Below are 27,213 nucleotides of genomic sequence, written 5' to 3'. Positions count from 1 at the left end.
TGCAGAAGTGTGGAGGGGCGCTGGGGAGGCAGCATTTGAAAGTCAACTTTCTGAATCAACATCTGCAAAAACAGTTTGGGCAAATTCTGCATCCACATTTCTTGAGGGCCTACTATATGCTAGCTAGCACAGTGCTTCTACATAATCTCATTTAACCCTCACACTTGTGAGGTAGGTGTTTTTAGTCTGTTTTACAGATGAGAAACTGAGTTCAAATGACTTGCCTAAGGTCATAAAACTTGGTACTATAATGGCCCAAAGTCACATCAATCTGACTCCAGATCCAAAGGTTTGATGAGGATGCCTATTACAGCTCTGCATTCTTGTGATTCCTTGGTCCTCAAATGGTCAACATGTCTTACATCGTCTTATTTAACTCTTTAGCAGGTCAGACCATTTATCTCATTTCGATTTTATTCTTCAGTTCCTTTGATCCTCTCAGGCAATTCATAAATTGTCTCCCAGATTTTTCTGAGGTCAGACCCATGCTGTACCTAAAATCTCTTTTCCTGTCCTTTATAAACGTAGTTCCTAAAATATCACTTTTTTTTTTAAGATTATTTATTTATTTATTTGACAGAGAGAAACACAGCGAGAGAGGGAACACAAGCAGGGAGCCCGATGCGGGGCTCGATCCCAGGACGCTGGGATCATGACCTGAGCCGAAGGCAGACGCTTAACGACTGAGCCACCCAGGCGCCCCTAAAATCTCACTCATGCAAGTGGTCTTGATGAACTAGAACATGAGTTTCTCTGACCATATTTATCATAATAGTACTTTTCTCCCAAACTCACCCATTGCTTTATATGCAAATACTGTATATCTGTATTGTATTTACTTGAGCATTACATGCTTGATCAGATGTCCATCTACATCAATGTGGACGTTTTATTTTACATCTTACGTTTTACATCTTACGTTTTATTCTACATCTGTGTGGACATTTTATTTTAGCTTGCTAAACAGAGTGCTGTGGTTCAAAAAAATGCCTATAAATCTTTGATAGTCCTCCCACTGAGAGGTGGGGCCTCTTCCTTCTCCCCCGAAGCTGGAAGGCTTATGACTGATTTAACCAAGAGTATGGTTGATATGTAGCTATACGACTTGTAAAGCAAGGTCATAAAAAGCCATGCAGTTTCTGTTTCTTTTGGAACATTTGTTTTCTGGAAGCTTCCTCTCAGGACACTCACTCAGAACCTAGACACCATGTTTTAAGCCCAAGTCACACAGAAAAGCCATATGTAGAGTCTTTGGCCAATAGTCCTTGGTGAACCTAGTCTTTAAGTCATCACAGGCATCAAACAGGAGAGTGAAGGAGCCTCCAATAATTTTAGCTCCCAGCTATCTGTGTCAACCTGCCCCTCCATTCCCCGACTTGTTGTTGGAGGCTCTCAGCTGAAGGCCTACATCATGGAGCAGTGACAAGCCACCCCTGTCTGAATTCTTGGCCCATAGAATCTGTGATCATAATAAAGTGGTTATTATCTAGTAAGGTTTTTTTTTTTAATGTATAAAAGTAACTGGAACAGTAAGGTAGTCGTTGGTAGATGTATTAGAGTACCCGATGCTAGAAATTCTGGGCATTTGGGTGCCCACATGTGCTGATGAGGAATAAGAAAAAATGTGCTGGACCTTGAATATCGAAAGGATGGCAGCCAGGAGGAAGGTTCCTGCAGGCTTTCCTGGCCCATGCACTAGTTAAGGGGAAAAGAGTACCTGAGAATAATGTCTGGGGAGAGAATGAGAAACAATTATGGCCAAATGGACTAAGATAAGAGAAAACAGGAGAGTCAGAACAGAGATTAAAAAAGAAGAAAAAAAAACAGGAAAGAAAGTTAAGAGAAATACGGAGCTGCATGAAGGACAGAGAGGAAAGAAGCAAATGTACTGGAGAACTGTTAGGAACCAGCCAAGAAAGACATTCTACTTGGGAGGCAGGGCATTTGATTCTAAGAATGGCTTGAACACTCTTGAGTCACCCTGGTGTTTTCCCTGCTGTTTTTGACAAAAGTGGCTCAAGGAGGGAATACATTTCAGGCTGGACATAGATAGGAGCTAGAGAGGAGAAATCTCGGTTTTTATGTTAATTCGCCATGAAGGGCTCCAGAAATAAGCTTATGATTTTTCTAACATTATTGGCCATTGTGCCTAAAGGCCACTAGGGGAGCAGGGCTGGTTGCGGTTCAGTGGTGCTCCTTTTGAGTGAGACTGAACAGGCTGTGACCTCACAGGAATGGTGTGGGGCGCGCATGGGTCTGGGCTCCTTGACACTCAACAGTGACTGATGGAATGGCTGACTTAATACAGGTGCTTTTGTTTATGATGTGGAGCACCCTGCAGCAGTATGAATCCTGGTCAGAAGACCTATAACACCAGAAGCTAAGAGACAGTTTTAGATATTTTCTTTTCATAATCCCTGGTGACAAAGGAAATCACTTTACTTGGACTAGCTGATGGGTAGACTGCTAGTCTCCATGTTCTGAAGACAAAAACTTAGTGTCTCCTGATTTCCAAGCTGTTTCCACACTGAACACGATGGGCTTGGTTCTTCATAAAACACAGGTGTTATGTTCAACCCAGAGGCATGAGCCACTGGCATTCTCTGGAGCAGACATCTCCTGTTTGAGATGCACGTGCCTGTAGATGCTCAGGACTTTACAGATTATGTAGTTATCGCCTAAGGCCAGTTCAAGTGCTTTGGAAACTGAAATGCATTAACCCTAAAGAGACTTCTGTTCTTGTGATGGATAAACTAACTCTACAAAGTTGAAAGATATCGAATCCAATGATACAACTTACTCATTACTTTCCTGTTGTGAACGGAATGACAGGAAGACAAGAATTCCACATTTGTCATCAGCTACAAAACAAGCGTTTCTTCTATCTGGGAATGGCCAAAGCCCACCATTTTCATACATTTGTATCTCTATAACCTTTTTCCCTCTGAGCAAAGCAATTCATCTAAATTATGGGTTCATCATCTGCCAAGTTTGTTCCTTTTTTAATGAAATCGCTTGACAGTTAATAAACTGAAAGAGAAGTCTACTCCTTGGGGCTTGCTCTGTTCCAAAGGTTCAGTGTTTTTGAAAATTAAATTTCCTATATGAAAAAAATCTATTTCTAAGCTGACAGTCTGGTGTTATAGCATAAAGCAATTTTTCTTTCTTCAGCTATAAAAATTGAATTTATAGGGGTGTGCACATATAACTACACATGCACTTTACACTGGACACAAATCAGTTAAATCATCCACAGAAAGTCCTATCAACAAAACAATTTATCTAATTTTGGTTCTGTTTGTGTAAGAAACCAGGACTTTCCTTAATATTTAAAAGCTGATGGGATAATAATGCCTTTTCTATAAAGAAATTGAGACAAGATTTAGTAGTAGCAGAGTGGCACAGATTTTGGGGTCAGAAAATCATTGGTACCAGTCCTGGCAAAGCCACGTGTAACCTTGGGGAAATTACTTAACTGTCAGCATTTCCATCTGTAGAATGGGTATAATATTTTGCAGGACTATCATGAGAATAAATGAGAACGCATATGTAGAGCACCTAATACGGTTCCCAGAAGATAGCAGCTTCCTAAATGGTATGTATTGTGATTTCCTGTACTGTAGTTTATTCCTTATGTCCTAATCCAGGAGAAGAACCTCACACCATTGTCTATACTAAAATATGAACTCTTGGTTGGTTAGCACCAACAGTGACCAATGCTTGGTACCTGGAAAGCCGGCAGGTCCAGAGCGGCAAAACTGTTGAAGAGCTGTAAACTCTGAATGGCCACTTGGACCGTGTTCTGAGTGTAACTCTCCTTGGGATTGGCAGGGCTGGGGTCCGAGATGGTGCCGTGGAAGAGGACACAGTAGAGCATGTGCAGAACTCCAGCCAGGTCTGTGGCCTGCAGAGCAGCGGTCAGTCCTGTGGGATCCTGGCGATTATTGTCAAATATACTGTATGACCTGACAAAGAAACATTCAGCTCTTTAAAAGAAGTCTACTCAAGAATGTGAGCATTTTTATAAGTCAAATGGAACAAGACAAGCAGACCGTTAAAAGCAAACCATCTGAGTTGCAGAATAAGGTAACCAGAAACCTCGGGGAGCGCACACAGCTGGGAGCGCGATGGCCGGGCCTGCCTTCCCCTGGGAGACCAGGCTGCTGTAGCAGTGGGCAGCTGAGCACTCCGCAGCCAGCGCTGAGGCCCGCCCCCCCCCCCCCCCCCCCCCCCCACCGCCCGTGCTTTGTAGCCTAGGTAGGCTTGCTTCGTTTAGCTTCTAGGTCTGGGCAAACTGGACAAAGTCCATGAGAGCTACTGGAACTCCGAAATACCATAGTTTCCTTTCGGAATATTCTCAGGGGAGGCAGCTACCAGGAAAGCGTGAGGCCTCAAAAACTCAGCAGCGTGTTGGTATCCTGTGGTAGGGAGACGCTTCACCTGCTCTTGAAAGCACAGTTCCATCATCAAGGAATACTGGCAGGATGGGTTGTAGGGGCCAGACTCCCAAGAACAAGCAAGTGCTAGACTAGCTTTATACAAACCACCATGAAGTCAGCTTAGTAACTGTGGCAGGCAGGGCTATGGGTGAACAAGAAGCAACAGCAGTGACAAATGAGTTCCTAAAATCAATAGCAGAGCCAGCAAGGGTTTGCTAAATCCATCTCACTCCTGAACTCGGGTCTGCATGAAGCATCTAGTGACCAGGAGCCTGCAGTTTTAGTAAATGTGGCTGCCAAGCATTCGTCCATCCTTTCTTCCCCTAGAAACTGCACCCAGATTTCTCTCTGAGGAACGATCTCTCTCTCTCTCTCCGTCTCTCTCTCTCTCTCTCTCTCTCTCTCTCTCTCTCGTAACCAACGTGCTCCAGGTGGGGCCCCTCACCCTTCACTCTGACTCCAGGGCCTAAGGTACTAAAAGGCACACTTTATTTCTCTGGCGGTCCAAACGGTTCAGGGATGGCACCTGTCACAGTCAGAGCTCACAGAACCGACGGAGATCCCTTTGCTGAAATGCTTGGAAAGAAGCCCTCACTTTTTCTCCCCTGGGTTAGAATCTGAGAAGATGTAAAAGGTTTGCAGCTGCTACACAAGGTTTGTTCTACACAAATCCTCAGGTCTCCACGCCCTTCCTCGTGGGTCAGTTGTTTCCTTTCATGGACACATTCTTTTTTCCTCTGGAAGAGAAGTTACAAGTCCCTGCTCAGTGTCTTCCTTTATGATAGATACTCTTCCCTATTTTTAACATGAATACAGGTCCTCACCGTGCCCACCCCCACAGCTTTTTTTGTTGTTGTTCCTTTCAGATGGAACCTGGAATGTGAGAGGGGCATTAAAGATCTACGCTAATCTCATCCACTTGCCCAGAAACACTCGGGAGATGGCACTAATAAGAATTCAGAAGTGCTGGCTGGCAAGTTTCTGGTCTCTTGTCTAGTTTTCTAATTCGCTACTAGTTTCATCAAAGTAGAGCTTTATTCATAACCATGGTAAGCATTTATTTCTTGAATGTGGACTATTTCGGATACTGCTAAGGATGTGAGATGACATCATACACCTTATTCTCTTCTCAAGAAAGCAGCTCTCGGGAAACACTGTCATCTCATTGCCCTCTAACAGGGTCTGCTAAGTCCGTTCACATCTTTTACCTCATCTCACTCTTAGTTTTTCACAGTTGGGAGGGAAGGTGTTGCTCCCCCTCGATGCACCCACCAAGATTAGTTGAGACGCTCTAGGTCATACACATTTATCAGTGGCAAAGGCAAGGGAACCACAAGGACTTTCAACTCTTTAAGGGCAGTACTTTGTCTGAGGACCAAAACATCCAGGGTAACCAGGAGGTGACTTCTTTTCTTTCCATCCCTTCTCTTAAGTCAAATCTCGGGGTTAACGGAACACTGTTAAAGTACAGGGAGACTGTAATGTGATCCTGTATCATCACGGAGAGATATTTTTTATCTTATGGGACAAATCAAGAAATGACATTTATTTGCTTACAGGAACATCTGAACCTTTACACAAACTCTGTTAGCTAATGTCAGTTGGCCCTTCCTTCTTTCCTTTCTTCCACTGTAGCCCTAAGAGCTTGGGGTCAGACCCTGACTAGAGACATGAGTAGAGATTAATGTGTCTGACTTTATTATAAAGGTTCCCAAAAGGGGTCTGTGTTTGCTTAACCCTGACTGCCTTTTATTTTTTTTTGAAGCCTTAGATATTTATTTATTATTATTATTTTAAATTAACATACAATGTATTTGTTTCAGGGGTACAGGTCTGTGATTCATCAGTCTTAAATAATTCACAGCACTCACCATAGCACATACCCTCCCCAATGTCCATCACCCAGCTGCCCCATCCCTCCCACCCCCCTCCACTCCAGCAAACCTCAGTTTGTTTCCTGAGATTAAGAGTCTCTTATGGTTTGTTTCCCCTCTCTGGTTTCGTCTTATTTCATTTTTCCCGCCCTTCCCCTGTGATCCTCTGTCTTGTTTCTCAAATTACACATATCAGTGAGATCATATGATAATCGTCTTTCTCTGATTGACTTATTTCGCTTAGCATAATACCCTCTAGTTCCATCCACATCATTGCACATGGCAAGCTTTTGTTCTTTTGATGGCTGCGTAATATTCCATTGTGTGTGTGTGTATATGTGTGTATATGTACACATATATACATGTATATATGTGTATATATATATATACACACACACCACATCTTCTTTATCCATTCATCTGTTGATGGACATCTGGGCTCTTTCCAAAGTTTGGCTATTGTGGATATTGCTGCTATAAACATTGGGGTGCAGGTGCCCCTCTGGATTACTACATTTGTATCTTTGGGGTAAATATCCAGTAGTGCAATTGCTGGGTCGTAGGGTAGCTCTATTTTCAACTTCTTGAGGAACCTCCATACTGTTTTCCAGAGTGGCTGCACCACTTTGCATTCCCACCAACAGTGTAGGAGGGTTCCCCTTTCTCCACATCCTCACCAACATCTGTTGTTTCCTGACTTGTTAATTTTAGCCATTCTGACTGGTGTGAGGTGGTATTTCATTGAGGTTTTAATTTGGATTTCCCTGATGCCGAGCGATGTTCAGCAGTTTTTCATGTGTCTGTTGGCCATATGGATGTCTTCTTTGCAGAAATGTCTGTTCATATCTTCTGCCCATTTCTTGATTGGATTATTTGTTCTGTGGGTGTTGAGTTTGAGTTCTTTATAGATCTTGGATACTAGCCCTTTATCTGAAATGTCATTTGCAAATATCTTCTCCCATTCTGTCTGTTGTCTTTTGGTTTTGTTGACTGTTTCCTTTGCTGTACAAAAGCTTTTTATCTTGATGAGATCCCAATAGTTCATTTTTGCCCTTGCTTCCCTTGCCTCTGGCGATGTTTCTAGGAAGAAGTTGCTGTGGCTGAGGTCGAAGAGGTTGCTGCCTGTGTTCTCCTCAAGGATTTTGATGGATTCCTGTCTCACATTTAGGTCTTTCATCCATTTTGAGTATTTTTGTGTGTGGTGTAAGGAAATGGTCCAGTTTCATTCTTCTGCATGTGGCTGTCCAATTTTCCCAACACCGTTTGTTGAAGAGGCTGTCTTTTTCCCATTGGACATTCTTTCCTGCTTTAACACTGACTGCCTTTTAGAACCAATGGCAAGTCAGAAGGCATTTCTACCTAAAGTTAATTTCCAATAGCCTTTTGGACATTTGGGATGAGTGACATCATTGCTGACAACAGTTTTATTGCTCTGTGATTCAGAATGGTGACCTTACCCTTATTGCCTGTGTTATTTTTAAACTGATTATCAGCATATTCAAATACAGGTAGTCAGAAATATAACTTTATCATTTAAAGCAATTTGTCATACTTAATCTTTCTAAACATTTAAATGACATGAATTCACTGCTATTACTTCTTCAAAAAAATAAATAAAAATAAAAAAAAGTGAAGGTCATCAGACTACTTCTTTCTTCCTCTCTCCATCCCATCCCATTATTTAGGAAAACACTAATCACAAACTATAAACAACACAACCCAGGATCTCTTGCAATATTCTCCTGATGAAATAAAAATGTTGATTCAGAAAAATGAATTAAATAACCATTCAATAACTTAGATGTGGAAATGGTTCAAAATGCATACAATATTACTTCAGAGGAAAGACCATTTTCCCCCAAATTTTTATTTAAACTCTAGTTAGTTAACATACAGTGCAATAATACTGGTTTCAGGAGAATTCAGTGATTCATCACTTACATATAACACCCAGTGCTCATCACAAGCACCCTCCTTAATACCCATCACCCATCTAGTCCATCCCCCACCCACCTCCCTCCATCAACTCTGTTCTCTATCGTTAAGAGTCTCTTATGGTTTGTTTCCCTCTTTTTATTCCCCCTTCCATAGGTTCATCTGTTTTGTTTCTTAGATTCCACATATGAGTGAAATCTATATGGTATTTGTCTTTCTCTGACTTATTTCCCTTAGCATAATACACTCTAGCTCCATCCACATCATTGCAAATGGCAAGACTGCATTCTTTTTGATGGCTGAATAATATTCCACTGTGTGTGTGTGTGTGTGTGTGTGTGTGTGTGTGTGTGTGTGTGTACACACAAACAGCACATCTTCGTTATCCATTCATCAGTCAATGGACATTTGCGCTCTTTCCATTGTTTGCTTATTGTTGATAATGCTGCTATGAACACTGGGGTGTGTGTACCCCTTCGCATCAGTATTTTTGTATCCTTTGGATAAATACTAAATACCTAGTAGTGCAATTGCTGGGTCGTAGGGTAGTTCTACTTTTCACTTCTTGAGGAACCTCCATGCTGTTCTCCAGGGTGGCTGCACCAGTTTACATTTCCACCTACAGTGCAAGAGGGTTCCCCTTTTTTCTCATCCTCACCAACACCTGTTGTTTCTTGTGTTGTCAATTTTAGCCATTCTGACAGGTGTGAGGTGGTATCTCATTGTCGTTTTGATTTGTATTTCCCTGATGACGAGTGATGTTGAGCATCTTTTCATGTGTCTATTAGCCATCTGGATGTCTTCTTTGGAAAAATATCTATTCATGTCTTCTGCCCATTTCTTTTTTCTTTCTTTTTTTTTTTTTTTTAAAGATTTTTATTTATTCATTTGTGAGAGAGACAGAGAGAGAACAAGCAGAGGGAGAGGCTCTTCTGCCCATTTCTTAACTGGATTGTTTTTTTGGGTGTTGAGTTTGATAGTTTTTTTTTTACAGATTTTGGACACTAATCCTGTATCCAATATGTCATTTGCAAATATCTTCTCCTATTTTGTAGGCTGCCTTTTAGTTAAGACTGTTCATTTTAAAGTGAGCCCATAGAATTTACGGGAACGAGGGGAAGGGAGAGGGCTTGTCTACTGCATTTGGCTTGCACAGAACTAATGTAGACCTGAAAGGACTTTAGGGAATGTTTACTTTTGATTTAGTCTGAAATACAGATAATTTATTCATGAACAGGCCACTGGCTCCTGTTGTTCTTAACTGTCAATTACAACAACTTTAAGCCCAAATGTTTATAATAAAAATGTAAAAGGCCTTATTCATATCAGACATGTTACAAAACTTTCTTTTAAAAATCATGGAAGATAGGAAAAATCAGATCTGAAACTATATATTCAATTGAGATCTTCTCAATTTTACTGAATTTTAAAGTGTTTTTCTTTGTTCTCTAGAACTAGAGATCTTGGTGGCATATTAAGTTCTGTCCATTAAAAGCCAGATTCAATTAGGAAAAACTATAACTGGACCATCAATACTCCTGCACAGCATCTGAAAATCCTACTTTGCCTTAAAGGAAAGGATAGATGCGCAAAAAAAAAAAAAAAAAAAAAAAGGCAGCAATTTGTGTGGGCATGAATCAAATGTCATCCATTCACCTTTGGTATTTTAAACTACTTATGCACCAGGCTTTAGTTGGCCCCCAAAAGCAACTGTAACAGCCCCGGTTACTACAACCCCCTTTCCCCTGTTTGTTCCTGGCTTGTTTGCTCTCTTCTGCCTGGTCCCCATTTTTCTGGCTTGGTAACATCAACCCTGATGTCCTTCAGTGCTAGTGATCTTCTAGACTGCTCTCCTATCTTCTTGGATTTTGGCTTTGTTCATTCTTTCAGTTCTGGAATCCCCAGGCATCTTGTGAGAACTTCCCATTTTAGTCCCTGAACGCTGACAATTCCACTCAATGGTCTGCATAGTGTTGGGAGTGGGTGGGATTAAGTCACTGTCTCTCCCAATAAGGGATGTAAACTTCACTGTTGAAAAAGTGAATTATTTTTTCAGAGGTAGTCCAGTGTGGGGCTTTAAGTACTGGGATATTCTGGGAAAGCTGACCTACATCCAGTGATATCATTCATCAGGCTTTGTAGTGAGCATGAGGGGCATGATGATCTGTCAGATACTCTCAATTTGAAAAGCCAAAGTACCTGTGCTCCAAGAACAGTGACCACCTGTGACATGTGCAGCCAAACAAGACTAGGTCCCTGTCCTAGGGAGGTTACATGAGGGGCAGGCATGTGTATAAGTTTCCTACCAATAATGTGATAACACATTATCACAAGCTAGTGGCTCAAAACAATACAAATTTCCAACATAAGTCTTACTGGGCTAAAATCAGGTGTTATCAGAGCTGTGTTCCTTCTAGAGGCTCCAGGGGAGAATTTGTTTCCTTGCCTTTCACAGTGTGTAGAGTACAAATGCATTCCTTGGCTTGTGGCCCCTTGCTCCATCTTCAAACTCAGCAGCAGAGCACCTTCAAGTCCCTCTAACGCTCACTTTACCGCTTCCCTCTTTCACTTACAAGGACCTTTGTAATTACATTGGGCCCACCTGGATAAACCAGGATAATCTTCCCATATCAAGATCTTAATTTAATTTCTGCAGAATCTCTCTTGCCATATGAAATAACACATTCACAGTTTTGGGGGATTAGGATATAGATATCTTTGGCAGGCCATTATTCTATTCCCCATTTAAAATACATATAACATAAAATTTACCATCTTATTTTAGGTGTACAGTTCATTGGTATTAAATACATTCATAATGATGTGCAACCTTCACCACCAACCATCCCCATAACTCTTTCATCATGTAAAACTGAAACTCTATACCTATTAAACAAAACTCCCCACCCCCCTCCCCCCCACAACCACCATTCTACTTTCTGTCTCTATGACTTTGACTCCTCTAAGTACTTCATATAAGTGGAATCATCACTGAATATTTAGTTTTTTTGTGACAGGTTCATTTCACTTAGCATAATGTCCTCGAGGTTCATCCATGATATAGAATATGGCAGAATTTCCCTACTTTTTAAGGCTGACTAATATTCCATTGTATGTATACACCACTTTTTGTGTATCCATTCATCCACTGATGAGCACTTGGGTTGCTTCCATGTTTTAGCTATTGTAAATAATGCTTCTATGAACACAGGCATACAAATATGTCTTTAAAATCCTTTTTTCCAATTCTTTTGGTCAGATGCCCAGAAGTAGAATTGCTGGATCATATGGTAATTCTATTTTTAATTTTTTGAGGAACTGCCATGTTTTCCACAGCAGCTGTATCATTTACACCAATAATGCACAAGGGTTCAAATTTGTCCACATTCTCATTAACACCTGCTTTTTTTTTTTTTTTGGATAGGAGCCATCCTAATGGATATGAGGTGGTATCTCACTATAGTTTGGATTTGCATTTCTCTATTATCAGTAATGTTAAACTTCTTTTCATGTGCTTATTTGGCATTTATATATCTTCTTTGGAGAAATGCCTATTTAAGTCTATTGCCCCTTTTGTAATAGTGTTTTGTTGTTGTGGAGTTTTAGGAGTTTTCCATGGTTTCTGTATATTAATTCCTTGTCAGATATATAATTTGCAAATATTTTATCCCATTCTCCAGGTTGCCTTTTTACTGTGTTGATATTCTCTTTTGATGCATAAATTTAAAAAATTTTCACGAAGTCCAATTTGTCTACTTTTTCTTTTACTGCCGATGTCTCTGGTGTCCTATCTTTTACTGCCAAATTCCAAGTCCTGAAGCTTCTGCTCCATTTTCTTCTGAGTTTAATAGTTCTAGGTATTTGAGCCATTTGAGTCACAGTGTTTGAAAAATGTCCACCTTCATTCTTTTGCATGTGGATGTCCAGTTTCCCCAGCACCACCTGTTGAAGAGATTGTCTTTTCCCATTCAATGGTCTTGGCACCCTTGTCAAAAATCATTTGTCCATATGTGTGAGGGTTTATTTCTGGGCTCTCGATTCTGTTCTGTTGTTATATATGTCTATATGCCAGTATCACACTGTTTTGATTACTATGTTTTTTTTTTTTTCTTTTTGAAGTAAGTTTTGATATCAGGAAAAATGACTACTCCAGCTTTGTTCTTTTTCAAGATTATTTTGTCTATTTGGGGTCCCTTGAGATTCCATATGAATTTTAGGATCATTTTTTTCTATTTCTGCAAAAAAAAATATTAGAGATTTTGCTAGAGATTACATAAAATCTACAGATTGCTTTGGGAAGTAATGACTTCTTAACAATATTGTCTTCTAATCCATGAACATGGAATGTGTTTTCAATTATTTATACCTTCTTTAATTTCTTTTGGCAATGTTTTGTACTCTTCACTGTAAAATGCTTTCACTTTCTTGGTTAAATTAATTCCTAAATATTTTATTTTTTTGATGCTATTGTGAATGGACTTGTTTTCATAATTTCCTTTGAGATTGTTCATTGTTAATATATAAAAATGCAATTGCTTTTTGTGAGTTGGCTTTGTATTCTGCTACTTTGCCAATTCATTTACTAGTTTTAACAGGTTTGTCTTTTTTTTTTTTTTTGGTGTGAAATCTTTAGGGTTTTCTACATATAAGATCATATCATTTGCAAACAAGAGATAATTCTACTACTTCCCTTCTGATTTGGATGCCTTTTACTTCTTTTTCTTGCCTAATTGCTTTGGCTAGAAATTCTAGTACTATGTTGAAGTGGAGGAAGTGGGCATCCTTGCCTTGTTCCTGATCTTAAAGGAAAAACTTCTAGTCTTTCACCATCACTATGATGTTCCCTGTGGGATTTGCATATATGGTTTTTATTATGTGGAGGTACTTTCTTTCTATTCCTAGTTTTTTGAGTGTTTTTAAAATTTTTTTTAAAAAAGATTTTATTTATTTATTTGAGAGGGAGAGAGAGAACGTGTGCACACATGTGAGCAGGGGGAGAGACAAATGGGGAGGGAGAGGGAGATAGAGAATCTCTCAAGCAGACTCTGCTCTGAGCACGGAGCCTGATGTGGGACCTGATCTTACAACCCTGAGATCATGATCTGAGCTGAAAGCAAGAATTGGACGCTTAACTGACTGAGCCACCCAGGCACCCAAGTGTTTTTATAATGAGAGGGTGTTGAATATGTCAAATGCTTTTTCTGTATCAATTGAGATGATCATGCATTTTTGTTTCCATCATTCTGTTAATGTGGTCTAATTACAACGGCTGATGTTCATGTGCTGAACCATTTTTGCATTGCAGGAATAAATCCCACTTGGTCATGACGTATAATCCTTTTACTGTATCTGCTAAATTTGGCTTGGTAGTTTTGTTGAACATTTTTACATCAATGTTCATAAGGGATATCAGTGTGTAGTTTTCTCTTTTTGTAGTGTCTTTGTCTGGCTTTGGTTTCAGGGTAATGCTGGCTTCAAAAAATGAGTTATGAAGTGTTCCCTCCCCTTCAATTTTTGAGAAAAGCTTGAGAAAGATTGGTGTTAGTTCTTTAAATGTTTGGTAGCATTCACAACTGAAGCCATCAGGTCCAGGGCTTTCCTTTGAACATTTTTGATTACTGATTCAATCTCCTTACTAGTTCTATAGGTCTATTCAGATTTTCTTTTCCTTTCTGTTTTAGTCTTGGTAGGTATTTTGTTTATAGAAATTTATCCATTTCATCTAGGTTAGCCAATTTGTTGGCATACGTTGTTAATAGCGCTCTCTTATAATCCTTTTTATTTCTGTAGAATTGATAGTAATGTTCCCACTTTCTTTTCTTCCCTCACCTTTATTGAGGTATAATTGATAAACAAAATTATAACTTATTTAAAGTGTACAACATGAATATTTGCTATATGGATACATTGTGAAATGATTCTCACAATCAAGTTAACACATCCATTACTTCACATAGTTATCTTTTTTTTGGTGGTAGAATGCTTAAAATCTACTCTCTTAGTAAATTTCAAGTATATTTTAACTATAGAAAACATGGAACACTTCAAGAATTTGAGTGTCATCCTTGTGCAGGGGCCATACTAATCTCCTCTGTATTATTCCAGTTTTAGTATATGTGCTGCCAAAGTGAGCACCCCATTTTCATTTCTGAGTTTAGTAATTTGATTCTTCTCTCTCTTTTTTCTTAGTTAATCTAGTTGAAGGTTTTGTCAATTCTGTTGCTCTTTTCAAAGAACTCAAACTTTGGTTTCACTGATTTTCTCTATTGTTATTTTATTCTCTATTTCATTGATCTCTGTTATAATCTTTATTATTTCCTTCCTTCTGCTAGCTTTGAGTTTAGTTTGTTCTTCTTTCTCTAGTTCCTTAAGTTGTATAGTCAGTTTTTTTTTTTTAAGATTTTATTTATTTATTTGACAGGGTGAAGGAGAGAGAGAGAGAGCAAGCATGAGTGGGAGGGAAAGGTGGGGCAGAGGGAGAGGGAGAGGCAGACTCCCTGCTCAGCAAGGAGCCCGATGTGGGGCTCCATCCCAGGACCCTGAGATCATGACCTGAGCCGAAGGCAGACACTTAACCAACTGAGCCACCCAGGTGCCCCTGTATAGTTAGGTTGTTGATTTGAGATATTTCTTTTTTAATGTAAATGTTTATAGTTATACACTTACCCCTCATCAGTGCTTTTATTGTGTCTTGTAAGTTTTGATATATTGTATTTTCATTTTCATTCATCGTTAAGTATTTTCTTTTTATTTTTTTATTATGTTATGTTAATCATCATACATCACATCATTAGTTTTTGATGTAGTGTTCCATGATTCATTGTTTGCATATAACACACAGTGCTCCATGCAGTACATGCCCTCTTTAATACCCATCACCAGGCTAACCCATCCCCCCACCCCCTCCCCTCTAGAACCCTCAGTTTCTTTCTCAGAGTCCATAGTGTCTCATGGTTCGTCTCCCCCTCCAATTTCCGCCTCCTTCATTCTTTCCTTCCTGCTATCTTCTTCTTTTTTTTTTAAACATATAATGTACTATTTGTTTCAGAGAAGTATTTTCTAATTTCCCTTGTGATTTTTTCCTCGATCCATCTGTTGTTTAAGAGTGTGTTGTTTAATTTCCATAAATTTGTGGATTTTTTAGTTTTATTTCTATTATTGATTTCTAACTTTATCTTGTTATAGTTGGATAAGATACTTTGAATGGTATCTATCTTTTTAAATCTCCTGAGACTTCATCTTTGGCCTAATGGCTGGTCTATCCTGGAACATGTCCCATGTGCACTTGAGAAGAATGTGTACTTTGTTTTTTTTTGGGTAGTGTTCAGGAGAGGCATTATTCTGCCTATCACAATGGGACTAGTTATTCACAATTCACGCATTTATTCAACAAATATTTATTGAGGACCTACTCTGTGACAAGCACTACTCAAGGCACTAGGATTCAGCAGTAAAATCTAGCCCTTTTCCTGATAAAGCTTACATTTTAGTGCAGGAGGATATTAGGAACAAATAAACAATATATGTAATATATAGTATGTCAAGTGTGCAAAATGCTCCAGAGAAGCAGGGGACATGGCCAGGGATGAAGACGTAGGTGAATGTGTAATACTATTTTATATAGGATGGTTGGGGAAGCTCTTTTTTTTTTTTGAAGATTTTATTTATTTATTTGACAGAGAGAGACAGCAAGAGAGAGAACACAAGCAGGGGAAGCAGGAGAGGGAGAAGCAGGCTCCCAAGGTGGGACTTGATCCCAGGACCCTGGGATCATGACCTGAGCCGAAGGCAGACACTTAATGACTGAGCCACAAAGGCGCCCCAGGAAAAGCTCTTTCTAAGGTGTTAAGTTAGCAGAGTTTTATAGAAAGTGAGGAAGGAAGCCATGAGGCTATCTGAGGCCAGGGTATTTTTGACAGAAAAGCAGCAAGTCTCAAGTCTTGGAGGCAGGAACATGCAGGACATGTTCAAGAGACAGCAAGGCCAGTGTGGCTACAGCAGACTGAGTGAGTGGAAGAACATCCGGAGACAAGATCAGAGAGGCCAGGGAGAAGATCAGGTAGGGTCTTATAGACCACTGTAAGGACATTATAAGGATTTCACTGAATGAGAAAGAAAGTCATCGTAAGGTTCTGAGCAGAGGAGTGATGTACCTGACTTAGGTTTAAAAATAATCACTATAGCTAATTGGTTGAAAAGCTTTTAGAAGAGCCAAGGCAGAGGTAGGGAGGCTGTTTGAATTATCCAAGTGAGAGATCATGGTGGATGAACCAGGCTGGTAGCTATGAATGTGGTGAGAAGTGGTTGGATTCTGAAAATCTTCAGACAGGAAAGCCAATAGGATTTCCTGATAGATTGGATGTGGGTGTGAGAGAAAGAGGAGTAAAAAATGGCTCAGTGGATTCTGGCCTGAATTAATTGGAAGAATGTGGCTGCCATTTATAGAAATGGGGAAGACAGTGGATAGAGCATGACTGGGGTAGAAAACCAGGAGTTCAGACTTAAACTTGTTAAAATCAAGAAGCCTATTAGACATCCAAGTGGAGATAATGAATTGGAAATTGGATAAAATGAGCTTTCCAAGGGTAGCTATTTTTGTCAGTTTTGTCCCCAGGGCTTAGAACAGTGGTCTGACACAGTAGCCACTCAATAGACATTTGCTGAATGACTGAATAAATATACAAGCTAAGGTCAGAGGAGTGGCTGGGCTTGAGATATTTGGGAGTCATCAATACTTACATGATATTTAAAGCCAGGAGCCTATCCAGTAAGTGAGCATAGATAGTGGTTTGAGGATTGAACCTTGGGATACTTAAACATTTAGAAGTTGGGGAGAGAAGAAGAAATCAGCAAAGGAAACTAAAAAATAGAAACCAATGGAGTAAGAGGAAAACCAGAAAAGTATGGTGTCCTAGAAGCAAACTGAAGATAGTTTCAAGCAGGAGGAAGTAATCAATAAAAAAGTTTAACTAAAAATAAACAAGAACTGAAAAAAGGATGAAATTTATAGAAATAACTGTTAAATCCTACTTTTAGATTTTATAAAAACTAACCACATATGTTTGGAATGGGAAGATGGTATGTGACAGGGGACTGGAATGCAGCTCTCAGGGGTAAGTGGGGAAAAAGGCTTAGCAAATGAGCTGCCTAACAGTTAAAATGAGGAAAGAGTGTTGCTTGTTTACCGATGACTATAATTCAATTTTGACTGAATTAATAGGAGCACAATGTACATAACTAGAAAGGTTCAGTCCTGCTCCCTACCCTGGAAGCATGGGCTCCAGCACTGGGTGCCATACTACATTCAGGACACTGATGTATAAGCAAGTTCCCTAGGAAAGTGCCTTGTGTGGTAGAAGTATCTGGAAACAATGTCATCCGAGGAACATTTGAAGGAATTGGGAAATTCATCTCAGAACTGGAGGCCATAAAGGTTATTTTCAAACTGAAGAGGTATTATATTGTTATTTATGACCCCAGAGAAGAGACATCACCTGAAAGCAGATAGTAGATAAACTTATGAAAATCTTTCTAAGAATTAGAACACCCCAAAGGGATGTTGGTAAGCTATTACTTTCTTCCCTATTCTGGAAAAAGTGGAGGATCACATCCAGTCAAGTGGCAGAGGGCACTCAAACCTTAGCTGGGCATGGAACACAGCAATGTCTAAGATTCTGTTCAGTCCTGGGATGTTGTAACAGCTGTGAATCTACTTTGAAAATTATACTCTCCTGCACACACGTGCACGCACACACACACACACACACCCTATAGCTTGTTTGATGCAGATCTAATTTGGAGCCCCATTGAAGGGAATGTGGATGACTTAGTGGAGATATAAGAGGAAGAGAAAACTGAAGGTGGGATCAAGATGTATGTGTAGGCATTGTAAGATATCTGGACATTTGGTTAGAGAAGAGAAAACTATAGGGACAATTAAAGAGTAAGATTATCAAGTAGGGTGAGGCTGGCTAATATTTGGGAGGATTTCCAAAGTGCCTGATGACGAGTTTCAGTTGAACTCAAAGAGGAACTTCTGAGAAGGAAACCTTTCTGGGAAGAGAAGTGATAGATGATGAAAAGAGATGGACATTCTTGCTGTTTGGAACCAACAGACTGGAAGAGGCTGGAGAAAGAGGAAGACCAGGGGGACACCAATGGGAACAGGAGGTAAAGGGTGAGGTCACTAAGAAGAAACTGGGGCTGGCAGAGGTCTGAATGGAGGCCCAAGAAAGTGGAAGATACAGAGGTGATGACCTCAAGATAGTCTGGGACAACCAAAGGTGGAAGGAAGAAGGGTCAGGGAGGAGCCCAGGAGGTGAGAATGCAAGGAGCTCTGGGTGACTGACAACAGGATCTAGTTCTGGATCTTGGAACTGCGGGCTAGGGCTGCTGTCCAAACATGCCTCTCCGATGGGACGTTTCTGACCTCCTAACTTTCGCTTTCTCATAGTCACTGTAAGTAGCCAAGGGCCCTGTGCTGATTTTGGCTAGTTTTGCTGATGTTTTGGCTTCTCCTATCTTCAGAATTTGTTCGTTAGGCTGAAGGAGCTCTGCCAGAGGCTCTGCTGTGTGGCCAAGTGAAGGCAATTGCTTCTGCTGGGTGAGTAACTGGGAGGAAAAACTGTCATATCGGGCTGCATGATGACTGCAGTACCCTCCTGACCGACCTTTTCTGCTTCCCTTCTTGCACCTCTAACACATTCCTCACAGAGTAAACAGATGCTCTTTTTACTTTTTAAGTAATCAGATCATGCCACTCTCTGGCTTAAAATCCTCACATGGCTTCTCATCATACATAGAATAAAACCCAAACTTCTACTCTCTCCGTCCTCATCTCCTGGCCCTTACTTTGACTTCATTTAGCACTTTCTTTCTTTCTCACCACATTCTAGTATTCTGCCTTCTCTGTTTCTGGAACACACCCACCTCAGATATTTGGGAGTCATCAACTTAGCATTCTTCTTGACTACAATATTCTTCCCTTGGATCTTTACATGATTGACTACTTAGCTCCAGTGTCATCTCCCCAGAGAGGTCTTCCCTAACCACTCCATCTACAGAAGCCCCTGCCCAAGCCACTGTGCTATATTACCCTGCTTTATTTTCTCATATTGCCATCACTAACTCATATTATCTAATTCGTTTATTTGTTTATTGTCTTTTTCTCCTGTTAGATTGTAAGTTTCATAAATGTAGGTGTTTTGTTCACTCTATATCCCTAATGCCTTGACAAATATATGGCACATATCAACTGCTCAATAGTTAGCAATGAATAAGGAATAAATAAATGAATGAATAAAGAATAAAGCAATGGAAGGAAGTGAGGAAGAATTAGTCTCATTCCTGGCCAAGGAATGAGGGCCTCGGACATCTCCTTCTTACCTCTGAGGAAGAAGAACATGAGATGTGGGCAGCTCTTCTTCCTGTGTGAAGAGCAGGTGCAGGAAATGGGGCCCTGGCATAGGTTAATGACACACACCGGTGTTTGCTAACTCTGCCAGTCACAAGCTATTTCCTTTCTATTTTGTTTCTGGCTGGTGCTAGCTAGGTGCCTCAAGGGGAACTGCTAGGACATTTAGTATCTTTCCTTAAGGAAATTTTAGCTGAAGACATAAAACAAATACACAGGACAAGAGAACTAATGAATTAGCAGTAGACAAATATTAAGTAAGAGGTGTAAATAGTAGGTTCCAGCTCATATTTCTGAGGCAAGCATCCCTTTCATATCAGATAGGACTGGAATGGATTCTGGGAGACAGAAGATAGAGATAACTAAGGTTTTAGGTCTTAAAATGAGATCAGATGACAAGAATCATGAGCAGAATAAGGTAGTGAAGAGTAACAGCCAACTTTGGGTGAAAGCCAATGAGCTTTAGAATCTGACGTATGAAATATAACTTCTTGGTAGAAACTGCCAGTAGGAATTCTGAGAGGAAATGTCCATCAGGGCTTTGTTGTGAATATGATCTGTGCCTTAACTTCACTTGCTCCTGCCTTGATTTACTTTTTCCTATTTTCTTTTGTTTTAATTTTTTTCATTAAAAAAAAAGAATGAATTCTTTCATCAAATGATTACATATACTGTAATCTCTCTCAAAACTGTTTGGAAAAAGGTGGGGTACAATAAATATATATTAAAAAAAGCACCTTAGACAAGAGACAAATGTGTTAGTTCCCATTTGCCCCTGCCTGTGAGGGAAGAATTATCAAATTCACTTTTATAATGTGAGGAAAAAGGCTTTGAGAAGCTAAATCTGCCACCGGTCCCAGAGCTAGGAGAGTAGGAACGGCACCCACATTTTTTTGACTCCCAAACCTGTGCTCTTCAACAACCCTACACAAAGGTTTTCTTCTTGAGATCCTGCCCTCCAAAGTCCTAGAGCCAGTGGGAGTCCAACTGCAAGTGTATCGTGGATATATTCTGCTGCTCTAAGCCTGGTGAGCCAACACATGTACTCTCTGCCTTCGTCATACCCTACCCCCTCTGGGAGTAAAGTCAGTGAAGGCTGCCCCTAAACTTTGGTCCTATGGGGCATGGTCCAAAAAGCTCCCTTTCTCTGACACAGTGCCTGGCACACAGTGGACACACAAGTTGAATTGTAGCAATGAATTGGTCATCGTTCTGTCCCTATAAGTCAACTAAGTCTTTATTGCTAGAGCAGGGATAGATCTTTCAGAAATCTTTAAACTAGCCATCACCCAGTTGTGAATGCAGAAACAGCCCAGAAGTTCCTGCTCTTGTGTTCTTCTCACTCTCTAGATCTGAAGCATGTGGTAGTCATTTCTCCTTATCACTCTAGAGGCTGCCGTGCTCCCCTGGAAGGTGTGAGCAGGATTGCTGGAAGATAACTCACAAGGAGCATTTAGCCCAGGACACATAAATGGTGCTCAACAAATGTTACTTCCCTTACTTTTACTTGCTGAGTCCTATTATATTCACTTCATTCCCTATCTCCCAATCTCAGAAAGTCTTTTGTCTAAGGACAGTGGCTAATGACCACAAAAGGTTTAAAAGTTAACAGAAGTGATGTCAAGAGACAGGGTGACAATACCAGATATGAGACTGCAGAGAGAATAGAAGACAGATGAGAACAGGATACTGGAAACACATTCATCTTCAGTGTAGGCTGGAAGGTGGAAGATTGTATTTTTCAAACACAACCATGGCAATATTTCTGGTCCTATATGCTCTTCTAGGACCTTCATATTCCCCATGAAGAGGTCAAGTCTATTTCTCCTCCCTTTGAAGCAGTTGGGGGGATTCTGTGATTGTCTTGATGAAAAGAACTCTGGAAGTCATGCTGCATAACTTCTGAGGCTAGCTCGTAAAAGGTGATATGGTTTCTACCTGGTTCTTTGTCAAGATGCTCCTTCTTGGAATGTGGCACCATGTTGTAAGGAAGCCCAAATTAGCCTCTGCCGAGGGACCAGATGGACAGGTCCTCAGCAACAGCCATATGAACAACAGATGTGTGTGAATAACCACTCAGAAGATTTCAACTGCTAGCCTTCCAACTTCTAGCCTTCTTCCAACTGAGGCCCAGATACTGTGGAACAAAGATAAGCCATTCTCTATGTATCTTGACAAAATTCCTGACACACAGAGTCTGTGAGATTAATAGATGGCTGTTTTTTTTTAAAGATTTTATTCTTTAAATGTAATCTCTACCCCCAATGTGGGGCTTGAACTCACGACCCTGAGATCAAGAGTTGCATGTTCTGCTGAGCCAGCCAGGTGCCCCAATAGATGACTGTTTTATGCCACTAAGTTTTGGGGTGATCTGTTATATATCCATAGTAATTGGAACAAGGAGAAGAAAAGCAAAGGAAAATATGTGGAAGGGTGAGACCAGAGAAGCTCAGGGAGAAGAGCAGGATTAGAATAGTCTGTAAGTTGTCAAGGAGCATTAGGACTAGTTCTGATAGGTAGCAGTAAGGAAACAGGTTACAGATGGGTATCAGGGATTTTTTAGGCATTAAAACTTATCAATGACAGAATAAGTTCCCTTAGTAAGTAATGAGTTCCCTGTCAAAAGAGATATTCAAATATAGACTGGATGAGCCTACTGAAGAGATTCACACATGAACAGAAGACTGGATTAAGGTAACATTAAAGTTCCTTCTAGTCAAAAAATGTGACAACAGATTAGATCTGGGGTATAAGGAAGAGAGATGAGACAGAGATGATGATGTCCGGAGTCTGATGAGATCATACATAAAAAGAGAGACTTAGAGAGGATTTAAAAAAAATTCTTTTTCATTCCTTTTGCTTTTTGTCCAGGTGACTGTTAATGGTCTCTCCCACTTTCTACCTCTCCTTAATATGTTCTCCATCAGGTATTCTTGATACTTGATTAATGCTCCCAAAATATGCTTAGCATGTCACTTCCCTGGTCAAAGGCTCTTGATGACACCACTGCCACCACATCTCAGCAAGTCATTGTATATAGTTCACACAGGACTTTTACATTTATTATCCCAGTTGAACCTCCCAACAACCTGGGCGGCACTAAAATCTCACAATGCAGCTTAAGGAAATACTCCACTGGTTCTTCCTATTTCTCTGCCATGATGTCTTGGCTTTAGCTGTTTTCTGTATCTGCCTCTCTCTCAGCTCTCAATGTTCCAACCCTTCCTTTCAAGGCCCACATTAAATTTTAGGCACTCTAGGAAACCGCTAATTCCTACAACTAAGAGTGGTCTTTCCCTCCTTTTAACTCCATCAATGATGATGTAGTAACAGTAGCAAATGTTTATTAAGCATGTACTACGTGCCAGGCAGTGTGCTAAGTGCTTTCCTGTGTTATCTTCCATCCTCTGCATCACTCTGCCTTATACCGTGGGTCTTGGTATACGCGTCTTCTTTCTTCTACTAGTTGACAAGGTCCTTGAGGACACAAGTGATGTCTGAGTCATTTCTGCTTTCTCCCAAGCTTAGCACAGGGCCTGGCACAGAGCAAATGCTACATAAATATTTGTTTAATGCATGAGAGAATAATTCAGGCAGGCAGAGTTAAAGTTTACCTTTGCCTGAACAAATGGTTTTCAAGCACCCTTAAACACTTGAGAAGCACTCATTTATATCCACATAGTTAATGAACTAAATTATAAATCATTCTTATCTTTTTATGACACAGGTTTCCAGGGACCTTGGCTAGAATCCCCTTTGTTAGTGTAGTTTATGGATATGAAAATAAGGCCCACAAATACATATGACAACAAACTCCTTTTTGTATAAATATATTCTAGAATTCAGAACAGGCTCCTCCAAGCAGTCAGAATTAGCTAGGTTTTATAAGCTCCTCTCCTTACATAAGGACTGTGAACTCTTTCACTGTGGATCCACTGCTTCCTGGCCTTCTCCCTGTAGTGCCGAGTACAGTTATGGACTAGGAAATGATTGCTGACTCAGTGAAAGGCCTGTGTTGGCTCCAATTTATAATCACTCATTACTGTTCTGATCCTATTCATTCAGCTAAGGAGTCACACCTTAAGGGGGCCTCTGTGAGTCTCAGCCAATTAAGGCAGTTGAGATGCTGCCCTGAGATTTGAAAACTATCCTTTTCTCTTTACTACTTAAAGAACCAAGAATGGAAAAGTAATAGTGAAGGCCAAAGAAATAAGCATTTCTTAAAGTCCTACTACAGAGGGTTGAATTTTGTTTAAATGATTAAGAATTACAACTTGAGAAAAGTTCTAGGATTCACATTCTGGAGTAATCCTAACATAAAATCAATCCTTTCACCAGAAGATCACAATTTCAATTTTTCCTTAAATGCAAGTTCAAAACCAGGCCTGGTACAAAAATCACCCATCTTCCCCCCCCGCCCCCCCGCCGTGCTGAAGCAAAGATTAATAACATAACCCCTGACACCCAAATTGTCTCTCAGAAAACCTAGGTAAAAATGAGAAGATTAAGGGCACAATAGGAGAGTAGAGCAAAGGCAACCCCGCTGTAATCACCGTCTCAAAGGCCGGGCCACCAGCAGACTGCAGTGTTTACCCAAAGCCCTGGGCTAATCAGTGTACTTAATTATCTCAGGGCTTGCCAGCTCATACGAAGCGATTTTTGAAGGCCTCTCTGGCTCCTCTTTGTCTTCTTATTCCTGCTGGTCATAAAAGATCTTTGACAACAAGCCTTCCTCAACTTTCTGGCTCTGGGTGGCTTGTCCTGATAGCCCAAACAGGCATTATGTGAATTACCCCAATATAACAACAGCCACACTACCTTTCTCCCCAGACACAGCTGTGACCTTCTAGAGAGAAACTCTGACACATGTAACAAAGTGCTTTCAACAGGCCATTGTAGTTTATAGTTTAGAAATAAAATTTCCATGAAGAAATGGGAAGTAGCTTGAAATGGTCTTGTAAAGATTAGAGGCAAACTAATCTGAAGAGGTAGGAAAAACTCCCTGTATTCTTCTGGTTTGGTGGCGTTCAGCAAATGTTGAAGAATGAAGGATGAGGAGAGCAGCAATTAGGGATCATTCTTTCACCTCATTCACCGAAGCAGCTGATACTGCTAAGAATTTCCTAGGTAAATTAAGCCAGGAAACACCTGGACCTTTTTTCCTAGAATAATCTGCTTTTGTAGCAAGGCCTACTAATAGAAATTGGTTGAGTAACTGAAGATGGAGAAGGAAATTACAATGGGAAAAATGGATTAAGAATTCTTAAAACCACCAAGCGTTAATCACCGATTTATTTAAAATCCAGCTGCAGGGGCGCCTGGGTGGCTCAGTTGGTTAAGTGTCTGCCTTCGGCTCAGGTCATGATCCTCGGGTCCTGGGATCAAGCCCCGCATCAGGCTCCCTGCTCAGTGGGGAGCCTGCTTCTCCCTCTCCCTCTGCTGCTCCCCCTGCTTGTGCTCTCTCTCTCTGTCTCTGTCAAATAAGTAAATAAAATCTTTAAAAAAAAAAAATCTGGTTGCATATGTACATAAAAACAATATACATATATACAAAGACATTGGTCTACTTGGATAATCCTTAGGCATATTTCCTCTACGGAAAACTGCTTAGATTCCTTACTCTGGAGGGGATACCATCTACAACTCACAAATTTCAAGTCAGAAACCTGGGAGCCATTTTAGGTTCCTCCCTTCCCCTTACTTCCCACGTCACCAAGCCCTATGCCATCTCTCTTACATATATTCTGTCTCCTCTTAATGCATTTGCTCCTATTTCCATTGTCCCCACAGCCCTCAACATTTCCCACTTAGCTCATGCAAGAGCTTCTCCACTATTCCTTCTGCCTCTAGGCTCATGCCATTCCAGTCCTTTCTACACTTTTCAGGAATGATCATTCTGTAACAGAAATCTGATCCTGTTACTCTCTCTTAAACAACTTCAGTGACTTTCTACAGCTCTAGTGTAGCACATCAAGGTCTTGTCTCCCTTTTGGCCTCCTAGGAGCTAACATCTATGGAGTTCATTTAACACTTCATCCCTGTCGCTCGTCATAGTCACCCTATTGCACAGCTCCATCAAACTGAGCAATATCCTGTATATCCGTATCTCTTGATTTGGGTTGCCTCCAAACCAGACCTTGAAACAAGGATAGGAGTGCAAGTAGTTTACTTGCGAGGAAGCCGAGGACAGAAAGAGTGAAGGGAGGAAGTTGATCAAGGATGTGTCACTGCATAGCTTACCACTGGTGCCCCTCTGACAGACTGTACAGAACACCTTGGAACTGTCTCATTGAGGGTTAGTGGAGCTGGGGTACAATCCACCCATTTATTGCTGGAGAGTCACTCCTGGAGGTATTAACTCCCCTGCACTTGTAGCAAACAGCCACTTGTCCAGAGAATATTCCCAGGCAGGCAGAGAAATACAGGAATCCGTTGGCAGGTGACCTCCAGAGGGGCCAAAGACAGCAATAACATCTGCTATATCATACAGTGCACATATTATGCCCCTTTTCTCTGTTGCATTCTTTCCTCCATTGTCTTCCTGGGTCCTTTAAGATTTAGTCCATTGAAGAGCTGCAGCTCTTAGTTTACGGGTCTGACCCCAGACCAGGCCTGGGGCTCCCTGAGGGTAGTATCTTGGGTACTTGTCTTGGTGTCTGGCACAGGGCAGATGCTCAATGTCTACTGGAAGAGGACATGACTGTGTGTGTTAAAGAGAAGGGGATCCTGTTTTCCTTATATGTAATTGAGAAAATCTTCAAAGAAATGAAATATATGCTCCTACATTTTGAATTATACAAAGTCAAGTGTGTAGGTGAGAGCACTGAAGTAGGAATCTTGTATCCTAATTCAAGTTAGTTTGGCTCAGTTGCTTTCCCTATAAGAGTGAGTGCTGTGCCACTCTGGAAAACAGTATGGAGGTTCCTCAAAAAGTTGAAAATAGAGCTACCATATGATCCAGCAATTGTACTACTGGGTATTTACCCCAAAGATACAAATGTAGGGATCTGAAGGGGTACGTGCACCCCGATGTTTATAGCAGCAATGTCCACAATAGCCAAACTGTGGAAAGAGCCAAGATGTCCATCGACAGATGAATGGATAAAGAAGATGTGGTATATATATATACAATGGAATATTATGCAGCCATCAAAAGGAATGAGATCTTGCCATTTGCAACGACATGGATGGAACTGGAGGGTATTATGCTGAGCGAAATAAGTCAAAAAGAGAAAGACATGTATCATATGACCTCACTGATATGAGGAATTCTTTTTTTTTAAAGATTTTATTTATTCATTTGAGACACAAAGATATATATATAGAGAGAGCATGAGCAGTGGGAGAAGCAGAGGGAGAGGGAGAAGTAGACTCCCCGCTGAGCCAGGAGCCCGATGTGGGGCTCGATCCCAGGACCCTGGGATCATGACCTGAGCCGAAGATGGACGCTTAACCATCTGAGCCACCCAGGTGCCCCTGATATGAGGAATTCTTAATCTCAGGAAACAAACTGAGGGTTGCTGAAGTGGGGGGTGGGGTGGGAGGGATGGGG

The 27,213-nt window shown here is 40.7% G+C and overlaps 1 protein-coding gene and 1 non-coding gene across 14 annotated transcripts in view; both read right to left on the bottom strand.

Annotated features, from left to right (window-relative positions):
• The window catches only part of SCAPER (S-phase cyclin A associated protein in the ER), a 528,946-nt gene that overhangs the window by 32,830 nt on the left and 468,903 nt on the right, over nucleotides 1-27,213 (bottom strand). For all 13 annotated transcript variants that reach the window (XM_032417309.1, XM_032417312.1, XM_032417306.1 and 10 more), the window contains one exon: nucleotides 3,728-3,965. In XM_032417309.1, coding sequence (XP_032273200.1) covers nucleotides 3,728-3,965 — 238 coding nt within the window. The remainder of the gene's footprint in view (nucleotides 1-3,727; nucleotides 3,966-27,213) is intronic.
• On the bottom strand, nucleotides 14,277-14,383 carry LOC116640881. Its single transcript, XR_004301098.1, has one exon. It is a non-coding gene; the product is annotated as a U6 spliceosomal RNA (small nuclear RNA).

The sequence above is a fragment of the Phoca vitulina genome, unplaced genomic scaffold, assembly GCF_004348235.1.
Source record: "Phoca vitulina isolate PV1807 unplaced genomic scaffold, GSC_HSeal_1.0 scaffold20, whole genome shotgun sequence".
In the NCBI taxonomy this organism is placed as follows: domain Eukaryota; kingdom Metazoa; phylum Chordata; class Mammalia; order Carnivora; family Phocidae; genus Phoca; species Phoca vitulina.
This window is presented reverse-complemented; position numbering and strand designations above follow the sequence as displayed.